Raw genomic sequence first — 19,148 nt, 5'->3', positions numbered from 1 at the left:
AACAAAGAAGCAACTTACAATAGAGCAAAGATACAAATGAAATCAACTTTTTTTCAGCTACAGTAGGTTTATTTAACATGTAGTAAGAAATACTACAGAAATTGAATAATCAAGTGTATAACTAAAGCAGTGCATAGTCTTCACTGTATGAATGAAATATGAACTGATTCTTATTAAAAATACAAGTGATTCAGTCAAGAGCAGGGAGTGGTTTTCTCTTTGTCTTTTGTTGTTTGATTAACATTAATGAGACAGACAGCAGTTTATTATACTGCTTTCCCTTTAAGACCGAATGCACGGATCCAATTTACTGACACGCATCGGTTTTCACCCAGCTCTTTACGCTAATTTAAGACATAACCGAATAGTTTACGTGAATACCCCACACAACAGCATTTTTACATTATTGTGCATCTATCATTCAAGTGCAATAAGACGTGAAAGAGGACTGGATTCACGATCACATGCTATCTCAGAGGCGGCTTTCTGTGCGCGCTTCATGTGTGTGTCAGTCAGCGCGAGCACCAACCGCTTTGAGTTCTTTTTCACAGCTTATTGCACTTAAAAACTCGAATAACTCTAAACATCACGTACGTCCCACTCTTTATTTTCTCATTCATGCATGTTTCATCACTCTAACTTACGAATTACATAACTTTAAATAGTACTGTGCTATGCGAATATATATCAAATACACAATATTAAAAAATATATAAATACAATTTTATACTGTATAAAAAAAATCTTATATTAATTATTATTTTTATAAATTCTTCAAAGCCTGAATACATCTCCCCAGATGTTTTTGGAGATTTTTCCAGATTTCCGAACTTTCTGTTCGGTTTTTCTCTTTTTTTGAGCCATGTTGTCCATTTTAGCATTTCATTTTGAGGATGAAATAAAATATTTGGATATTTAATCAAGAATAAAAAGAAAAGACATTTACATTTACTCACATTTATTAAAAAAAAATGAAAAGTGCATGATCAGTCTGAAATCCCATGGTCAATCTCATGAAGCTCAAAGAGCCCAGTAAACGTGCTAAGTGGTTTTCCGTTTGAATATCGGTACAAATAAATCTGCAGATTCACCTCGGGAATACTTTCTAAAAAAGGAATAACACTTTTAAATTGCTTTAAAATCTGTAAAAAACGAAAGACTATATACATCTTTTCGTTCATTAGGCTATCTATCGGAAAATCATTTTGTTGCCATGGAGCAACAAATTAACTTGAAAAATCAAAATAACACTGTAGCACAAAACTGTATAACAGACATTTCACATTTTATGATGCATGGCCGATTGTACACAGCAGCAGATAAATATGCCTAAAAAGCAAAGCAAAGTTTGAAGCCTGAGATGATAAATATTACACTCGTGTGGACTCTACAATACAGCTTCCCAGGATGCATTGTGTCAAAACAGTAAAAAAAAAAAAAAAAGGTTCGTAAAAACAAATGTTCTTCATACTATGTGTAGGTAAATACTGCGCGTTTATCCCGTCAGCTCCACCGGCAGCTCTCGGCTACACAGCGCCTCCCACTGGCGAGCCAGGATCGATATCAACCGTTCTCTGCTGTCCGCCCCTGGTACGAAAATACACCACTGCACCTCGCCCTCGGCTCCTCCGACCCCCTGCGTCCGGTCGCCCTTCCCGTCGGCGTCCGCAAAATGGTCCATGGTAAGGTGGCACAAAAGATCCGGCCCGGGAATGTCGTCGAACACCAGCGTGAGGGCTTGCGGGTAAGTCTGGTAGCCCATTAGCACGCGGTCCAAGTCACGAATCCGCCGGGCGTCCGTGAGGCGGTACTTGTCTCTTTGCGGCGGCTCTTTCGCGAATTCAGGTAGCGGGTAACTTATGTGGTCTTCGTCCAGGAGGAAGACGTCCGTGCTGGTGAGTATAAGAGTCTTGGGTTGTAGGACAGTCTGGTTCTGGCTGGTTTGGCCTGGAATGACGTGGACCTGGAACACCAGTACGTACAAAAGGATGTTGAAGGAGTGAGACTGCGCCTGCGGGGTCTTTCTCTCCGCCACGATGAAGGTGAGGTCTCCGATTTCTTCCTCATTTGGGAATACAAACTTCACCTTGCTGGAGTGGACCAGCTCGTAGTTCTCCATTTTACCTGATTTATGAGGGAATAAAATATCATTGGTAAACATTCAGTCAGGATGAGCAATATATAGGATTTTTACGCGATATATTCTAGACATCCAAGCAGTCAAACCTGTGCTTTTGTTTCCAAACTGCGAGTAGAAATCCAGCTCAGAAGGTTCAGGAGAGGGAACTTTCTCCAGCAGGGACAAAACCATCATCAGCTGCTGCAGGAAGCGATGTGTGCCGTAACCGTCACGGGTCAGACAGGAAATGATGTGATCAGCCGAGGGCCCTTTGAAGAAGGAAAGATTAAACTCTTTAAACTTACTTAACTGTTTTTGCTCTAAGTTTCATCGCACAGTTAGAGGAGATGCTAAACATATCAAATAAATAGTGTTGCTTGCAAAACTGTTGTACACACATTTTTAATTGTAACACATAATGGCACTTGCACCTATCTGCCATATAAAAAACTGCAAAAAAAGCAAAGAATACATAGAATGTGAACTTCTTGCCAAAAGCATTTTCCCTAGAGATAAACAGCAATGTGAAATGCTATATTAGCAGTTGCTTGTTGAACAAATGAACCAAATGGAATGAAAACACAGCATGCACTTATATTTATTGGTACATCTTTTGATTAAGCTGATTATTACATTTGGTGTCGGCTTGTTAAATATGTCATCTAATCACGTGCATTTGGACAGAAAATTGTACGAGTAGTGATCTCGGTCACAACAAACTCACCGACGACTCGGAAGTACTGATCAAACAAGCCCACGTTGACGCTCTGCAGGTCCTTCAGTTTGAGGGTGAAGCAGAAGGAGATGAGGAAATCTGTGTCCTTATGCTCGGATGGTTGCCAGGTCCACATCACTGCAAGATCAATGTAATGAATCAATTTTAATGTTCTAGACTGATTACTAGAACAGAATACAAAAACATATGTTAAGAACCGAATTGAATAGTGTGTGAAAATAAAATACAACAGAACAGAATGCTTACATAAGATAGAATACATCTGTGAAAAGATAATACATTATAACAAAAAATAAAATAAAAAACACAATGTATCAGAAGAATAACTGAATAGAATAAAATATCACAGAATATCTCAAGAATGGAACACATTAGAATTGAATAGAATTAAATAGCAGAGAATATATCTGAAGAACGGAATACAACAGAACTAAATAGAATATAATAACAGAATACATCTGAAGAACAGAATACTATAGAACTGTATAGAATAAAATAGCCAAGAATATAACCTGAAGAACAGAATAGAATAAAATAACAGAATATCTGAAGAACAGAAAACAATAGAACTGAACAGAATAGCACAGAAAAAAATCATTACATTAAAACAATATATCAGAGCAACTGTATCTGAAAACAGATTGGAATAAAAAGAATGAAGTAGCACAAAACAGAATGAAATGCATTTGCATAACATAAAAAAATTTATTAAACTGAATAAAACTGAATAGAAAAGAACAATAGAACTGAATAAATCAGAAGAACAGAATATAATCAAACTGAATTTATCAGATGAACAATAGAAATGAATATACTTGAAGATCAGATTATAATAGAATTGTCATTGTAAATGTAAAGTAAGTTTTTGCTCACTTGATTGGTTGGTGAGCGAGGACGCCGTGTCGTCCAGGATGAAGTAGATGGCTTTGGTGGACAGCAGGACACAGGCTGTTGTCTCCACATCAGGAGATCTGTAGAAGAGCACCGACGTCCACAAGATGTGTTTCAGCTCCTCATTCTCCACCTGCATGCCATCAGCAAGATAAACACCTCTTTGTCTCATAATACAGCAGTTTATTTAGTGGCGTTTGCTTAGACAAGCATTACTGCTCAAACTTATGGTCTGGGTTTTGTTTCTTCCATTCAGTTTCTGCAAACGAACATGAATGATACCTTGAACCATGCTAGTTTTCATTGGATTTTGAAGAAACACCTCAAATTAAGTGTAGGGCATAAATAATTCTAGTGCGGGTAGCTAATCATGTCGCAAAGTTCAAATGTTAGGCGTGTTTGTTTACGGTTTAAATTCAGTCTAGAATATCCTGTACAAACAGTGCACTGATTGCATAGGACATTTGAGAATGAGTGGAAAATAGTTCAGATAGTCGTCTTTTGAAAACAAGGGCAGCTGGCCAAATGTAACAGAGTCAAAGTAAATAAACAAATACACGGGAGCCAAGAGCGCACACAGGAAGAGAGGGGTTGACAGAGTACAAAACGAGGAATATACAGTGTGAGGACGACAATAAACCCAAGGGATTGCGAAGGAAACTTCCATAGGGAAAATTCTACGACATAACCATCCAGGAAATTTCCTCATATTAGATCTGAATGTGTGAAATGAGCGAACGACTTGCCTCAGCAATATTGTCGTGGAAGAAGTGAACAAGCTGGTCCCCCTTGAGAGATGAGATGAGGAGTAATGAAGGGGAGAGTGAGAGGTGCGAGGGACATAGGTTGTCCTCCATCAGCTGCTGAATGAGAGATTTGGCTGGATACAGCAGAGACAGGGTCAGATGGGGCCTTGGAACTTCCTGAGGGACGCTGTGAAAAAAGCAGTGCAGTATATCTACTGTGAAAACAGCTAAGAAGATCCATTAAAGTTTTACTAATTAACAAATACTGCCTTAGTGACTAGTCATTTAGCAGATGTGTTTTATCACCTCTTCTGCATTTCTGTTATCCATTAAAAAGCATTTCATCAGTAAAATTAGGATTATGGATTTGAATGAGCTGGGATTACTTTTCTAGTCCAAAGAACATCTGGTTTAGAGTTACATAATTCTTTGTGAAAAAATTATGTTACTTGCACTTCTGGCATCCTTGCAATTTAGGATTGGTCATGACATAAGTTGGTTAGAAAACAAGTTTATCACACTAACCTCATGCTGACTGCTATGGCTATGATTTCAAAACATTATGAATAATGCTATTTCCCAACCCATTTAACCTGTAAAGTTAGGATTAGGGTTTTTTTCTTTTTTTTTTTTTCTAGAAACTTATTTTTTAAGATTTACCAATAATTCTTATGCTAACAGCTATGGATATAATATACAAATAAACAAATGAGCAATCGCACAAATAAATACAACTGAACAAAGATACGATTTAAATAAACAGTGTTTTAAGATTTTCAAAAAGACGCAGAAGAGAACTCAGTTCAGTATCGCCCACTATTTAGTATGAGGCGGGGGTTTTTTTGTGCTTGTTTTGGATGTGCGCAGCACAGAAAACAGTGCACAAGTCTTCTTGCGCTTTAATGTTTTAAAGTCATATTAAATGCACACAAAGGAATCGATAAGAGGAATCGCATTTTTCATTTTATAGCAAGTATCTGATTCCTGTAGCCTGACAAGCCAGACCCACATCAAGATGTCGGGTGTGGGATGGCATGACTCAATCCGAGGGGCGGGATAAACGGTTGTCTTTCAAATTCCCTCTGCACGCAATAGGATAGCGCTACAACCAACCAGAGCGTTTTCCCACCAGCGGAGCGAGTTGATAAGATTAAACTTTTTCCGTATCCGGTCGGCAAAACTCCGAACACATCTTCCTTTTTTAAGAATGACATCAGTGCCATTCTTTGTTCTTTTCTCAAAGAAAAGCTTAACTCAAAGTCTTACAGAGTCCCGGCCAAAGCCGATTCGAAAGACTGCTGTTCGCCAGCAGCAGCAGCAGCTCTTCTTTGTTTTCAAGTAGCAGGGAATTCACAAGGAACCGTCGCAACTCTGCCGTCCTTATGTGAAGCCCACCGGCTCTATATACGATGTGATTGGCCTGAATAGAGTTTGGTTTTTCCAGCTCACAAGCCAACAGAGAATTGCTAGACGACCTTGGCTGCAAATTACATTTGCTGCTGCGAGGGTGCGTCAAGATTTCTAGGCTATGATTCCTGATCTTAAGTAACCGATTCCAGAATTGGAATCGATTACTGATTCCCAACCCTAGGAATATTCTTGCTGAAAGCGTCTTGCCAAAAGGCACAAATGTTGAAAACCTTTGCAGAGTTTGGACCTACACCCTTTCAGTTACATTCCAGGCTACAGCTTAGGTCTGGGGCTAAAATGACATCCATGCTAACATAGCTTTAGAAATACTAGTAACAAATGAGCTCCTTTACCTGCTGGTAGGTATTCTTTTGGTGGTTGTAGCCGGAGCAGGATAACTGTGCACTCTCAAGTGTCCTTTCTTGGTGCGCTGCAGGGCGATGGTCTTAATTTCCCGCAGATTGGATCGAAGCTGCATGAACTCTCTCAGGAAGGTGAACTTGTCTTGTGGAAGGGCAAAAACAATAGTCAGATGCTCGTGACCCGCCATCAGTTCTACAACATGGTTATCATAGAAACGGCGAGAGTTTGAGATGGCCCTACACGAACAACAGCTCTGTTTTGGGTCAAGTAGCGTGAACGAGAGCGGGATTCGGGTTACTTTGGAGCAGCTCCGCATCACACTCGCTTCCGAAGAGTCCCGGGACGACAGAGTGACAAAGTCTACCTTGAGAATGCAGAGGTGCCGAGAAGTAAGGAAGAGGATCATGGGATTGGAGGTTTGGTCCTGATCACTTTCAAACAGGCTGATTTGGGATAAAAAGTCTGAGGATACTGAGTTCTTTGGAAATTGTGGGTTGTTTGTGACATTTTTGTCGGAGGTAGATGGGTCTAGATTAAGAAAATGGATCAAGTGTCCACCTTTTACGCTGTCATCGCTTTCCTCAAAGTCCCAAGAGTTCAGAAACTGTCGGATGAACACCTGAGAGTTAGAGGAGTTCAAAATTTGCTCTTTAGTTTGGTCCACATGAGGACTAACGCAAGAATGCACCTCCTTCAGACTTTGGGCATCTGAGAAAAAGAACCATCTCGTATTGCTTGACTTCACCTTCAAAGAGACACAAACCTCTGGAATATCAAACTGAAAGGTCTCAATGTTCGTGTACGGCACAACCAAGTCTATCTCAAGGTTCTCCGCTAGTTCCTCCAAGTTACTCGCAGGTTCATCTGACCGTGTGTGGAAAACCACAAGCGAGCTGTCCGTTGCCACCAAACAACATGGGCACCGACTCAAACCTTCTCCAACACTGATGTAAAGAGACCAAGCCACCATTTTTACATGATCATCTGCAGATTCTCGGTTCACATCATCTGATCCCTTTTCCTGAACAGCAGATGAGGAGGAACAACCCATGATCTTGTTGGTATCATCTAGAGTCATCTCAAAGTACCCATCCCCAGAGTGAGGGCTGCCTTGGTCCGTGCCCTCCAGAGAAGTGGTTTTGCAAGGAATCGGGGTTGATTCTATTCTATTAGCCTGGCTGATGTGAGCAGAAAGTTGCTTGGTAAACTCCTGGTTGGTGGTAGTGTAGGACAGTAAAGTAGGAGGCACAAAGAGATTCAAAAGACTTGTGGTCCAAGGTTTCCACTCCTCTTCACAACAACAGGGGCTAAAGAGAAATTAAACAACTTGTTTTAGTTTTGGTTTAGTTTGGTTTTGAAATCTTCAATGTTCAACCATGACCACTCAACCTTTAAGGATTTCAAAGCAGATCCTGGAACAACATTGCAATCAACCAATCAGATTTGAGGGACAAGTTTACAGTTCAAGTCAAGTTTAGGCTTACAACCAGGGTTAGGTGCTTCTACATCAGTGTTATTCACCTATCATTTTCCTCTGATTTTAGGGATAACTTATGGGTAGGGTTAGGTTTAGGGGTAGGAATATGGTTAGGACAAAATTTTCTGACTGGAATGTTGTTCCAGGATCAACAAAATACGACCCAGGAATGCGTCTAACTCTGCAAAATCTGGACCATCCTGTAACAACCTGTACTTTACTTTTCGGGACTTCCGTACATGCAGACATATCAGGTAACACTTTTACTCCTACACTCAATCAAAAGTAATAAGCCCAGAAACACACTCTAAGCAAGTGCACAAACAAAACACAAAAGTTTGGTAAAAGCATTGCCACCGCTCAGTCTTTGTTTTACATAACACGTAACCATGTAACAGACCTTAAGACAGGGATGGGCAACTTCGGTCCTGGAGGGCCACTGTCCTACAGAGTTTAGCTCCAACCCTGAAAAAAATCACCTGCCTGGAATTTTCTAGTAATCCTGAGGACCTTGATTAGCTTGTTCAGGTGTGTTTGATTAGGGTTGAAGATAAACTCTGTAGGACAGTGGCCCTCCAGGACCGAAGTTGCCCATCCCTGCCTTAAGAAGTCTATCAAGGGATAAAGTTATGTTAAAATTTATCCTCAAACTTTTGATCTGCAATGACAAAAGCTGACCTAAGCTGTGTCCCAATTCAAAGGCTGCATGCTTCGAAGGACTCAGAATTCAAAGGCCAAGAAGGTCGGACTGAGCTTTGTTAAATGGGACAGTCTAGCCTACGGAGGACTGTTGTTGGCGTCTAGCAACTGTGACAGCTGTCGTTGATGAGTGACTAACGTTTGTACTAGACTTTTTTGAAAGTTATATTATACTGTCTGAAAACAAAGATAAAAAACTGTCTAAATATTTTCACCACGGTCCATTTCTGTTTATAATAGAGTATAAACTATACATAATCGTATCTTAGTAAGATAAGTCAACATCTGACCTGCTTTAAAGGTTTTAGATTATTTAGGTTATTTGATATTTGAGTAAGTTGAAACCCAATACACACGTTTAAAAGTGTAATTCGGCAATTTCTCTAATAAAAAAAAAATCCTGCTGTCACCAGCTCGTAATGAATTCTGGGGTAGGCAAGGCCATGAAGGATCCATCTGATATTATCCTTCATTTCACGGGAAACAAAGGACGCATTTGGAGGCCGCATTTGAAGGAGCCCTCGAATTGGGACAGCCTTTGGCGCGCCATGGTGACGCAATCAGCCTTTGAATGCGGCCTTTGAAGGATGCAGCCTCTGAATTGGGACGCAGCACCAAAAGGAAAAAAAATGGACAGTAGCCTTTTGATATAGCGCCCCTTGTGGCAACAATGAGAATGCAACAACTACTTGCATTGCATAATGAATTGCACTCTGAAACATTTTGGGATGCAATTAAGCTTGAAATCTAGCTTTGCGTTTGCGTAGAGTATGTTTCGGGCATAGCAGAAACAAAACAGAAGTTTATAAGAACTGACCTGCTCTCAAAGGTGACCTCCGAAGAAAAACTGGAATCAACTTGAGTTTTCACCTGCAAAAAAGGATTTGTTTTTGCTGGCACCACAAAATTAATTAATTAATTGAGCTATAACACAAACCCACCTGCGGGATGACCTCACAGGCTGAGCTGTAAACATCATAGCATCTCTGGGTAAGTGTAGAATCCACAGGAGTTAATATCTCTTTGGTAATAAAAGCTTTTTCTATAGTTATATCTGAAAGGGAGATGGAAAGCAAAAAGTTATTCTTGTCGCTTAAGTTTTATTCATACAGCAAACAAATTCGATGTGATGAAAATGGATAGTGATGATTTGATTTGTTTGTTTAGTCAATATATGGTGTATCATCATTGGTTGATACGGTTGATGATGCAAGTGTCATCAAACAAAATATGAAGTAAAAAAATGTAATCACACACACACAAAAAAAGACAACTTATTCTAGACTACAATTTTATAAATAAATTTAAAAAAAATAAAAAATTATATATATATATATACGTTTAAAGCATATTTTATAGGAGTGCATAACACTGAGTATTTAGAAGTCGTCGGCAGAAATGGAAAGTATCAAAAGCACCCGAGGCTGTTGCTTAGTAACTAACACTCCAGAGACAAATATGGAGATCATATGCTTTATCAATCAGGCCCAATCGGTATTAGAGCAACAACTGCAAATTAACCACCACAAAATCAACGTTTAGGCTAGTTTGACACTTCAAAGCAAATAAAATGGATGCCCATTTTATTGATTTAAAGCAAAGTTATGAGAAAAATCTGGGAGGAATGCTGATGAAATTAGATTTATTTTTTCTGCATTGCAGAAATTGGCACAACAAATCTCCAAAACATAATTATGACCGGCAGAGCTGTAGGCAAGTCAGTATGCAGGAGTAACAGAAATGTAAATGAAATAAGATTTAGATCACTTGTGCAAAGAAAACTGGGCAAAGAAACATTTTGTAGTTTCAGATTGATCATTTGCAAACATTATGTAATGAAGAAACCATGTAAATGCAGATTAATAACAAACAGCTGAAATATTAAAAAGTATAATAATGTTGTAGGAAATTTGTGATGCCAAAACAGAGAAATAATGTCTCATGATGTTCAACGTCAGTTTTACATAATGTCATGCAATCAGAGGGACGTTTTTTAGTTTTAAAGTTGAAGTGTGTAATTTTTTAATGTAAATACTATCTCCTCTCACATCTTTATACGCATTTAAAACAAGTTTGGGCCAGGACTACTTGTTAATCTGACCAATGACAGATGGGAGTGTTTGAGAATTTAGTTTGAAATGACACACTTCACTTTTAACTCTATGTTTGTGTTTCCCCCCCTCGTCCCAGCAGCGCGATACATACATGATTACCTTGACTGGAGCAGGTGGAACGGGACAGAGAGGGGGAGGAAGAGGAGGGTGGCGCGAGAGAGGACGAGGAGGACTGCGGCCCGCCGGCGGCCTGCCCCGGGACGTCACTCACCTGACAACAACAACATCAGGCTTCTCTTTAGCGAAAAGCACAACCAAGACCAATGGAGGTCAATGTAAAGGGTGCAAGCAATCAACGTCCAAACCAGAACGACAAGCGATTTATCGCGTTCATGTTAATCTGAGTTTTTGAGTAGCTCCACCCACACAGAAATCTCACTGGTCCAAATCCTGCTCCATATCAAACATCAAATATCTTCTGATCACGAAACACGAAGGCCTCAGAATAATACTGAGTTCATGTTATTTCGGAAATACCGTAATTTTTTCCGGATTAATTTTATAAAAGCTCTTGATTTTTTGTGACGACATATAAAAACAACCAAAACTGCAGCCGTTCAACAGAAAAAGATAGTCAGAGGGTTCACATTTTACATGCTATTTTATTATAGACAAATTTCCCTGATGTACTTTCTAAGTTCTTAAATTTAAAGAAAACAAATTTAATATTTAAATTGTTTAAAACAATATTTAAATTATTACAATTATTTTACAATTATTAAACAAATAAAATAAATCCTGAGACACAGAACTGCCAATTCTTTACAAACTGAACAGCTCTAATGTAACTTTAATGTCATTAAAATGACGGTAATTCCGAGACATGAGCGCAACATAATAATATTACAATAGCATATGCAAAAGTCGATGCATTGACAACAACCACATTTATTTCATGTCTTTATAATATAGCAGGACTGCAGTCAAGTCTAGTGGAGATGATATCCAGTCACTATCAGAGTCTGGCCAGGCGGAGGCGCCACAACTCGTGTCTTTCTCTTCACTGGATAATTTGTGTTATGCAATAGATGCTGACACAAAAATGCATCAATGCGAGCATATAAAGCCAGACACTGAATCATCTTTTTCTTGAATTCTCATGAATGGATATCAAGGTTTAGCCCGATTCACACCTAAAAAGATTGTTTGAGAATAATAATGTGTCACACTCAGTTGAAAGAAAGCCATCGGCACACGCCTTAAACAGTAATTACATCAGAGAACCCTTAATCTGGCAGATGAAACAGTGGTTTGCATAAGCATATTACATAACCGTTTTATTTAGGAAAGCTTTTAGTTTCCCTTTTTAACCATCTTTCAATGTTTTTTTATGTTTTTTAAAATGTTCCTACTGAACAACATCAAAACCATCTATTAATAATAAAGGCCAATAGTAATAATAATAATTGTATAATTATAATGAGGATAATAACAATAACATTATTTATTTATTATTATTATTAAAAAGTACTAAAAAAAGGAATTTTCCTACTAAACAAAACTAAAGCAAAACAGTCTAATAATAAATATCAAAATAATAATAAGATAAATAGTAATAAATTATAATGGTATAATTAGAATTATTATTATTATTATTATTATCATAATGAAAAAAGTACTAAAAGGAATATTACTACTAAACAAAATCAAAACAGTCTAATAAATGTTCAAATTAAAATAAATAATAATGTAATATAATAAAATTAACAATAAATAATTATCATCATCATGAAATAGTATTAAAATTAATTTCCCTATTAAACAAAAGCAAAACAGTCTAAAAATAAATGTTAAAATAATATTAATGTTAAATAATAATGTATAAGACAATGAGTAGAGCAAAACAGTCTAATAATATATGTTAATAATAATAATAATAATAATAATAATGTTAAATAAATATAAATGTTATAATAATAATAATAATAATAATAAAAAATAATTATTATTATTATGAAATAGTGCTTTTCCTACTAAAAAGCAAAACATTTAAATAATAATAAACTTTAAAAGTAAATAATAATAATAATAATGTTGATAATAATAATCTGTTTAATTTATATTTGCATACAAAACAAGTATAAAATACCTTTTTTTCATTGTTTGCCATTCGGTCTTTGGCCACTTTGGCTTTCTGAATGGCTTTCAGCACCTCCACGGTGTCGAGCTCTTTCTCTGTGGTGGTCGTCCCGTCCAAACACACCTGCGTGACAAACGTGAATTACATTTCTCTATCCTTTAAAAACAAATTCAGAAAAATGTCCTGAAAACCACCTCATTAATGTAATAAGACACTCTTCCTTCAAAGTGTAACAATGATGAGGAGCTCCATACCTCAGAGGCCCTGTCGCAGAACTGGGCCAGAACTTTAGTCCTGTAATCTGGGATGATGCACATGGGGTTTTCAGCCAGAGTCAGTTTCTCCAGACAGGGAAGAGTGCTGATGTGTTTAATTTCATCCAGCTACGCAAAACAGAAGAAAGAGAGAATTATATAGAGCAAATAATTGCGTCAACAAAATTAAATTTGTGCAAATAATAAACTACCTGCGCTAATTTGTTCCTGCTTAAGTCCAAGTTAACCAAGGAGTAAAGTTTACTGAGACCGGAGAGCGTCTCCAGCTGATTCCCAGCCAGATTCAAAGTCTTGACATTCCCGAGTTTAGTGTGAATGCACTCCAGGACGGTGAGTTTGTTGAAGGACAGATCCAGGTGAACCAGGTTGTACAAATGCTGCATTGAAAAATGTCGAAATAAATACATTGGCTCATTTAAACCTCACCATCTTTGCACATTAAGACATTATTTTGAGACAACACACCTGGAGGTTTTCCACGAGAGACAACTCATTATGGCTGAGGTCAAGAAATTCCACTTCAGGAATCAGTTTCTACAACCACAAAAAAGACCAGGAAAAGCACAACTTTTATAATCAACAAGGAAATAACTGGTATTTATTTCATATAAGGTAAGCCAGCTCACCACGGACTCATCGATGCAGCGTATGAAGTTTCGGCTCATGTCCAGAGTGGTGAGCATCTTCCACGTGGGAATGATGGCCGTCACGGGACAGTCCGTATCCACACCCTCAGGTTCCCACTGCGCAAATTCAGACGCTTCAGGAACTAAGATTTCCTGTCGGAGGAGGAGCGTACATTGTCATTCGCACAACTTTCAGTGGCAGTGAAAAGGTTGAAAAGCTTGTTGGTTTTAAGACATTTTTTGGTCTTTTACAAAAGCAAAACAATTAAGGCAAACACTAAAAACGTTGCAACCTTTTAACGTAGGGGTGGGCGAATTCTTTTTTTCAAGATATGTGAGAGGCAGCTTTCTGTGCGCGCACTTTCAGCTCGAGCACCGCACAAAGTTCCTTTTCAGGATATACTCCGCTTATAACTCTTTTTAACATCAAGCACGACCTGCTCTTTATATTCTCATTCATGCTTTTCATCATGAAGTGCCAGTAGTGCTATGTATTTGCATACCGCGATATACACATAGCAAAATCTCTAACGATAGACATTATATACCATGGAAGCAATATGTATATCGCCATACCGCCCAGCCCTATTTTATCGGACCCTAAAACCATCCATTTTATAATCTAACGCAACGACAGAAGCATCTAAAGTACCGTCATACTGCCAGCTGAGAGGTGTATGCTGAGCGTGGCCAGCGTGGGCTTGAGGGAAGGCAGGCCTTTTAACTGTCCGGCATCGCAATCACTGATCTGAAAATGAAAGAAAAAAAAAAGTGTTAGAAACATCGTCCATCGCAGACCCTCGATTTAACACAAAACGCAAACGTGAGTGTCTTCACCTCGATCTGGAGCAGCGCTTTAAAGATGGACAGGTCAAAAGGAAGGCTCTGCTCCTCGATGTTACTCGTCCCCACCGCTTTTTTCATTCCAGGGACCTGCGTTTGAAGATTTTATGTATAGCTTTTAGTTATTCTTGTAATGTGCAAAAACCAATAAGGCGATTTGATACATTTATACAGTTAGATCATTTAACGTAACATTTCTTTAACTTTACTTGATGCTCAAAATGACATGCCCAAGTGTGCGCACGCACACCTCCTGAAAAGTGAAGCCAAACCCTTTCGATCGCCCTCTGGTGGCTGGCTGCAGTACAGGTCATAAGTCTGTTCATTTTCCTCTCCATGTGTTCAAATGGGACACGAGCCACACTAAAAAAATCCCATTACACTTCAAATTATCTTTTTCTCTCATTTTAGGTAGTTCTTATCACACTGGCATATGTTCAAGTGTTTGTTTTTCCAATAAGTTTGGTTTTAGTTAGTTATTTGAAGCTATAAAAATGCAGTGTGGGCAGGATCTTAACACCGCAGGGCTCTGCCTCTGAATGACATAATCGGCAATGACCATTTCTGGGATATTTTGGCTACATTTTTCTAGAGTGGAAAGAAGCAGAGACAGTCTGTTTTTACAATCTATGGTCATGCATGATTAGGACACGCTGTTAGTGACGATTCAGCACACACAGGAACACGAAGGCCTCAAAATAATACGGAATTCCTGTTATTTCAGAAACACTGTAAAATTAAAAATTTTGTCTAATAAAATAAATAAAATAAAAGCTCTTTTCCTCACTTTTCCTAATTGAAAGTGATAAAATAACCCAAACTGCAGTGGTGCAACAGTTCAAGCAAGTCAGAAATTTATATATTATTATTTATATTAAAAATCACATACACACACATATAAAAATTGTGTGTGTGTGTGTGTGTATATATATATATATATATATATATATATATATATATATATATATATATATATATATATACACACACACATATATAAAAATTGTGTGTGTATATATATATACACACACACAATTTTATAAATAATAAATAAATGAATAAGTCAACAAAGCACTGAAATGTTATAATGTATGTAAAATACATGTTCATAAAAAGATGGATCATTTCATATTTAAACCTGTTACAATTAAAGAGTAAACAAAAAATATGGGCAATTATTTAAGTATAAGCATAAACACAATAATTATCTGTATTGGAGATTTAATAACATTTTTAAATAATAATAATAATAATAAAAGAAGTACACTATATATTATACACACACACGCACACATATACATATATATATGCAAAATGTAATTAATAATAATAATAATAAATGTGTGTATACTGTATATAAATTTATATTATAAATTTATCAGCGAATTGATACTGACATATCGGGTACCAATGTATCATACTTTCAGTAAAGTGACAGACTCAGACCTTGAGGTACTTGAGGCGGCAGGTGAAGTCCAGGATGTGCCCGAGATCGGCCTTGGCGTCTCCGTTGGCACAGGTGGGCTTGGCGAGTTTCAGCTGCTGCGTGACGGCGTACAGCTGGAGGGGTCTGAGAAAAAACACCTGGCCCGCTGCCAACAACTGCTCACCTGGGAGAAGAGACACAACCACCACATTTCATAGAGAATCCTGGAATGCATACATGATGATAAAACTGATCATATTATGTGTAAATAAATATTTTAAAAATGGGATTTGTTGAACATGCAAAAATATTTTAGTCATTTAACAGCTACTATGCACCAATATAGTCTCTTTTTTTGCATTTCATCATCATCGGTAGAAAATGTGTAATATGATAATAAGGTTTTATTTTTTCCAATTAAAAAGCATTTTTTTCTATACCAGGTTGCAAGACTATAGATGTTGAATGCAAAAGTCTCATTCAAAGTTTTATTATAAAATTACAGATTTTAAATACTGCCGATTATATCGGTCAATACATTTAATTCTGTACATTTCAAGCATGTAATAACTGGCTATTGAAATAAAGTAACAGACCGTTATGAAAGAGCTCTTCAGCCAGGGCAGCAGCGATTCCATTGATTTCCTGAAAATAAGGACGTTTTTGTCAAAACTGGAAATCTAATGTCACGTCATTGAGCTTTAATGACCGGCATGTGCTTCTCCAACTCATTTCCTGAAAGATCTCGCCGGAGGAATGCAGAACCACTTCAATTTCCTCCTTACAGCTTTTTTTTTTTTTTTTTTTTTCTCTAAATATTCTGAGAAAATGCCTTGAAACACTTTTGTGTGCACAAATAAGGGTTATTATAGTTAACAAAAAAAAAAAAAAAATACATTACATTACATTAAATAAAATGAACGGTATCTGAAATTAAAATTTAAAAAACCTTTAACTTACTTTATTTCAGCTATTTGCCAAGGCAACATTTTTAATTTTTATTTAGTTTGATATTCTAAATTGATATACTAAAATTGATATACTAAATTATATAAAAGGCTAATAACAATGACAAAACAACACAAGAATACTAAAACTTCAACTAAAATTAAAAGGAAAACAGAAAATATAAAAATAAAACCTATTTTAAAAAAATATTAATAACTATAATATTATCTGAACTCAAAGCTTGTTTCCGTCACAGAATCAAATTTTTGCGGGATATAAACTGGCAATTCTGAAAAAAGTCAGAATTGTGAGATAATTCTGACTTTTTTCTCGCAATTGCGAGTTTATATGGTGCAATTCTGACTTTTTCAGAACTGTTAGTTTTTATGCAGCAATTATGGCTTTTTTCTCAGAATTGTTAGATATAAACACACAATTATAAGAAAAAAAGTAATAATTGTGAGATAAGCTACAATTACCCTTTTAATAATCTGTTTATATCTCACAATTCTGAGACAAAAGTCAAAATAATGAGATATAAACTCAGAACTGCCAATTCTGACTTTTTTCTCTCAGAATTGTGAGATATAAACTTTTTTATTTTTTCATTCCATAAAGGAAAACAAGCTTCCATAGAACGATGCTAAAATAACTCAGGCACAAATCCAACAAAAGTGCCAATCGAGAACAAATGCATTTCTCCTCTGCAAAACAACTCAGTCCGGTCATATGCCTCTCCCAGACAAAAGCCGCTCAGAGATCAATATCAATACCACTACTGTCAGTGGGAAAACATCGCTTACGGCCAGGCCAGATAACAGGCCCTGCTGTTCTGAGAACCATTTATATGGCTGAGATGAGAGAATGCAGAGATTGATCTTTACTGGATGTGAAGGCAACAGAGCAAGAGTTGCATGCAACTGTTTTGGATGGATGACACACAAACTCCAGTTAATATTTAACTGGCATGTGACAGATATGAAGCACAGGAATCTTCTGTTTACAGCCTTGTAATCACATTAGCGCAATCTCTCACTTCTTATCAAACAAAAAGCACATAAAAACTTACATATAAGTGAAAATGCAAGAAGTTAGACAGGACTTTGGGAGTTGCCGCAGGGAATCTGCTGAGGAGTGTTTGGAGATAAACTTCCAGCTCCTTTTGTCGCTTCTCAACGAGGCTTTTGGAGTTTTTGCCGATGATCTTCTTGGGCGGCAGCAGATGTTTATCGATCTTCTTCTCCACAGTGAGCTGAGGTCAACAACATTTTATCAGTTTTATCAGTCACTCCCTGTGAACTATGAGCACAATGTCAATATCTGAGGTCTGATCTATGGTTTTAGGAACGTGCCTGCGTAACTCACTTTTTCGTGCAAATCGTGAAAGTCGCTGTAACGATGTTTGACAGTCCAACTGTGATCTCCAACATTCACCTCTATAATGTAAACCTGAGAAAATACATTTGTATTTGTTTGACATAAAATGAAATTGTTAATTAATATTGCTCATTAATGCGTTTTAAACACTGCAAACCAACCAACGCCTCTCCAGTTTGTCAAAGATTCATAATAACTCATATTGTATTTTATGCAAATGAGCATGCAAATCCTTAAAGTGGCCTTTGACACTGTATGAACCGCTATTTTTATTAATTATCAACATTCCTATTAACAATTAAACACAGGATTCCACTAAACATTGATAAATTACTCCTTTAATCCTATAATGACATCTTATGCAAATCATCAAACGTTAATTATAAATAACATCCGCTCTTACGCAACACACATTGTTTTCTTAAACGCCTGTTGTATTTTATACGTTACACAAATCCTATTTTAATCTAATCTAAATATACTTATATCAAACAAAACTAACAATATAAATCATTTTCACTTATTTTATTCGCAAATCGTCATCATGAACATGAATATGCACTGAACAGCCGACCCGAATAAAACCCGTCAGACTGACCGTGTAATTGTCCACCAGCTCGGATCCCACGATGCGGACGCGTTTCTCCGGGCTTTGCTCGGACAGATGCGGCGCGTCCATCTTTACTTCAGCCCGAGTTTGAGCGCGGCGCGATGAAAAATGCAAGCCTAGCTGTCATGTAGCGCCTCCATCTTTGTTGTGGTTTAACCGAAGCTAAGCTCCTCCTACTCGTATTTCTCACAGGCCGCGGCGCTCACACACAGAGAGAGCTTTATCGCCCCCTATCGCATGAGGCTGTTACTACTAAAATTATGCATTACATCGTCAGCAGAACTCAAATCATAAATATAAATATCAATATGACTCCAGTGATCTTTAGGGTGAATTCAATGGGATTCCCCTATTTACTTTACGATGTACCCACTAACATATAAAGTAATGGGCTAATATTTAATACAT

The 19,148-nt window shown here is 37.3% G+C and overlaps 1 protein-coding gene across 1 annotated transcript; it reads right to left on the bottom strand.

Annotated features, from left to right (window-relative positions):
- Positions 1-775: 775 nt before the first annotated feature.
- Positions 776-18,903, bottom strand: nisch (nischarin). The gene is made up of 21 exons (XM_079890280.1): positions 18,729-18,903; positions 18,119-18,202; positions 17,823-18,005; positions 16,402-16,450; positions 15,826-15,989; positions 14,374-14,469; positions 14,189-14,284; positions 13,537-13,689; positions 13,376-13,444; positions 13,102-13,287; positions 12,890-13,018; positions 12,645-12,758; positions 10,655-10,766; positions 9,383-9,495; positions 9,259-9,311; positions 6,256-7,572; positions 4,493-4,679; positions 3,729-3,879; positions 2,844-2,972; positions 2,227-2,388; positions 776-2,124 (listed from the first exon to the last, which is right to left on the bottom strand). The coding sequence occupies exons 1-21, from the start codon at positions 18,807-18,809 to the stop codon at positions 1,496-1,498; spliced, it is 4,257 nt and encodes a 1,418-aa protein (XP_079746406.1). The 5' UTR covers positions 18,810-18,903; the 3' UTR covers positions 776-1,495.
- Between the last annotated feature and the right edge of the window lie 245 nt (positions 18,904-19,148).

The sequence above is a fragment of the Squalius cephalus genome, assembly GCF_949319135.1.
Source record: "Squalius cephalus genome assembly, chromosome: 13".
Classification (NCBI taxonomy): domain Eukaryota; kingdom Metazoa; phylum Chordata; class Actinopteri; order Cypriniformes; family Leuciscidae; genus Squalius; species Squalius cephalus.
Note: the sequence above shows the minus strand (reverse complement) of the source record. Positions and strands in the feature narration are given on the sequence as shown.

Bases quoted from the DNA above. Each gene is read 5' to 3' on its own strand.
- nisch (XM_079890280.1), bottom strand. From the start codon at position 18,809: ATGGACGCGCCGCATCTGTCCGAGCAAAGCCCGGAGAAACGCGTCCGC. The intron at 16,451-17,822 runs GTAAGTTTTTAT...CCTTATTTTCAG, and splicing joins TCTTGCATTTTCACTTATAT to GAAATCAATGGAATCGCTGC. The intron at 2,973-3,728 runs GTGAGCAAAAAC...TTGATCTTGCAG, and splicing joins CTCGCTCACCAACCAATCAA to TGATGTGGACCTGGCAACCA.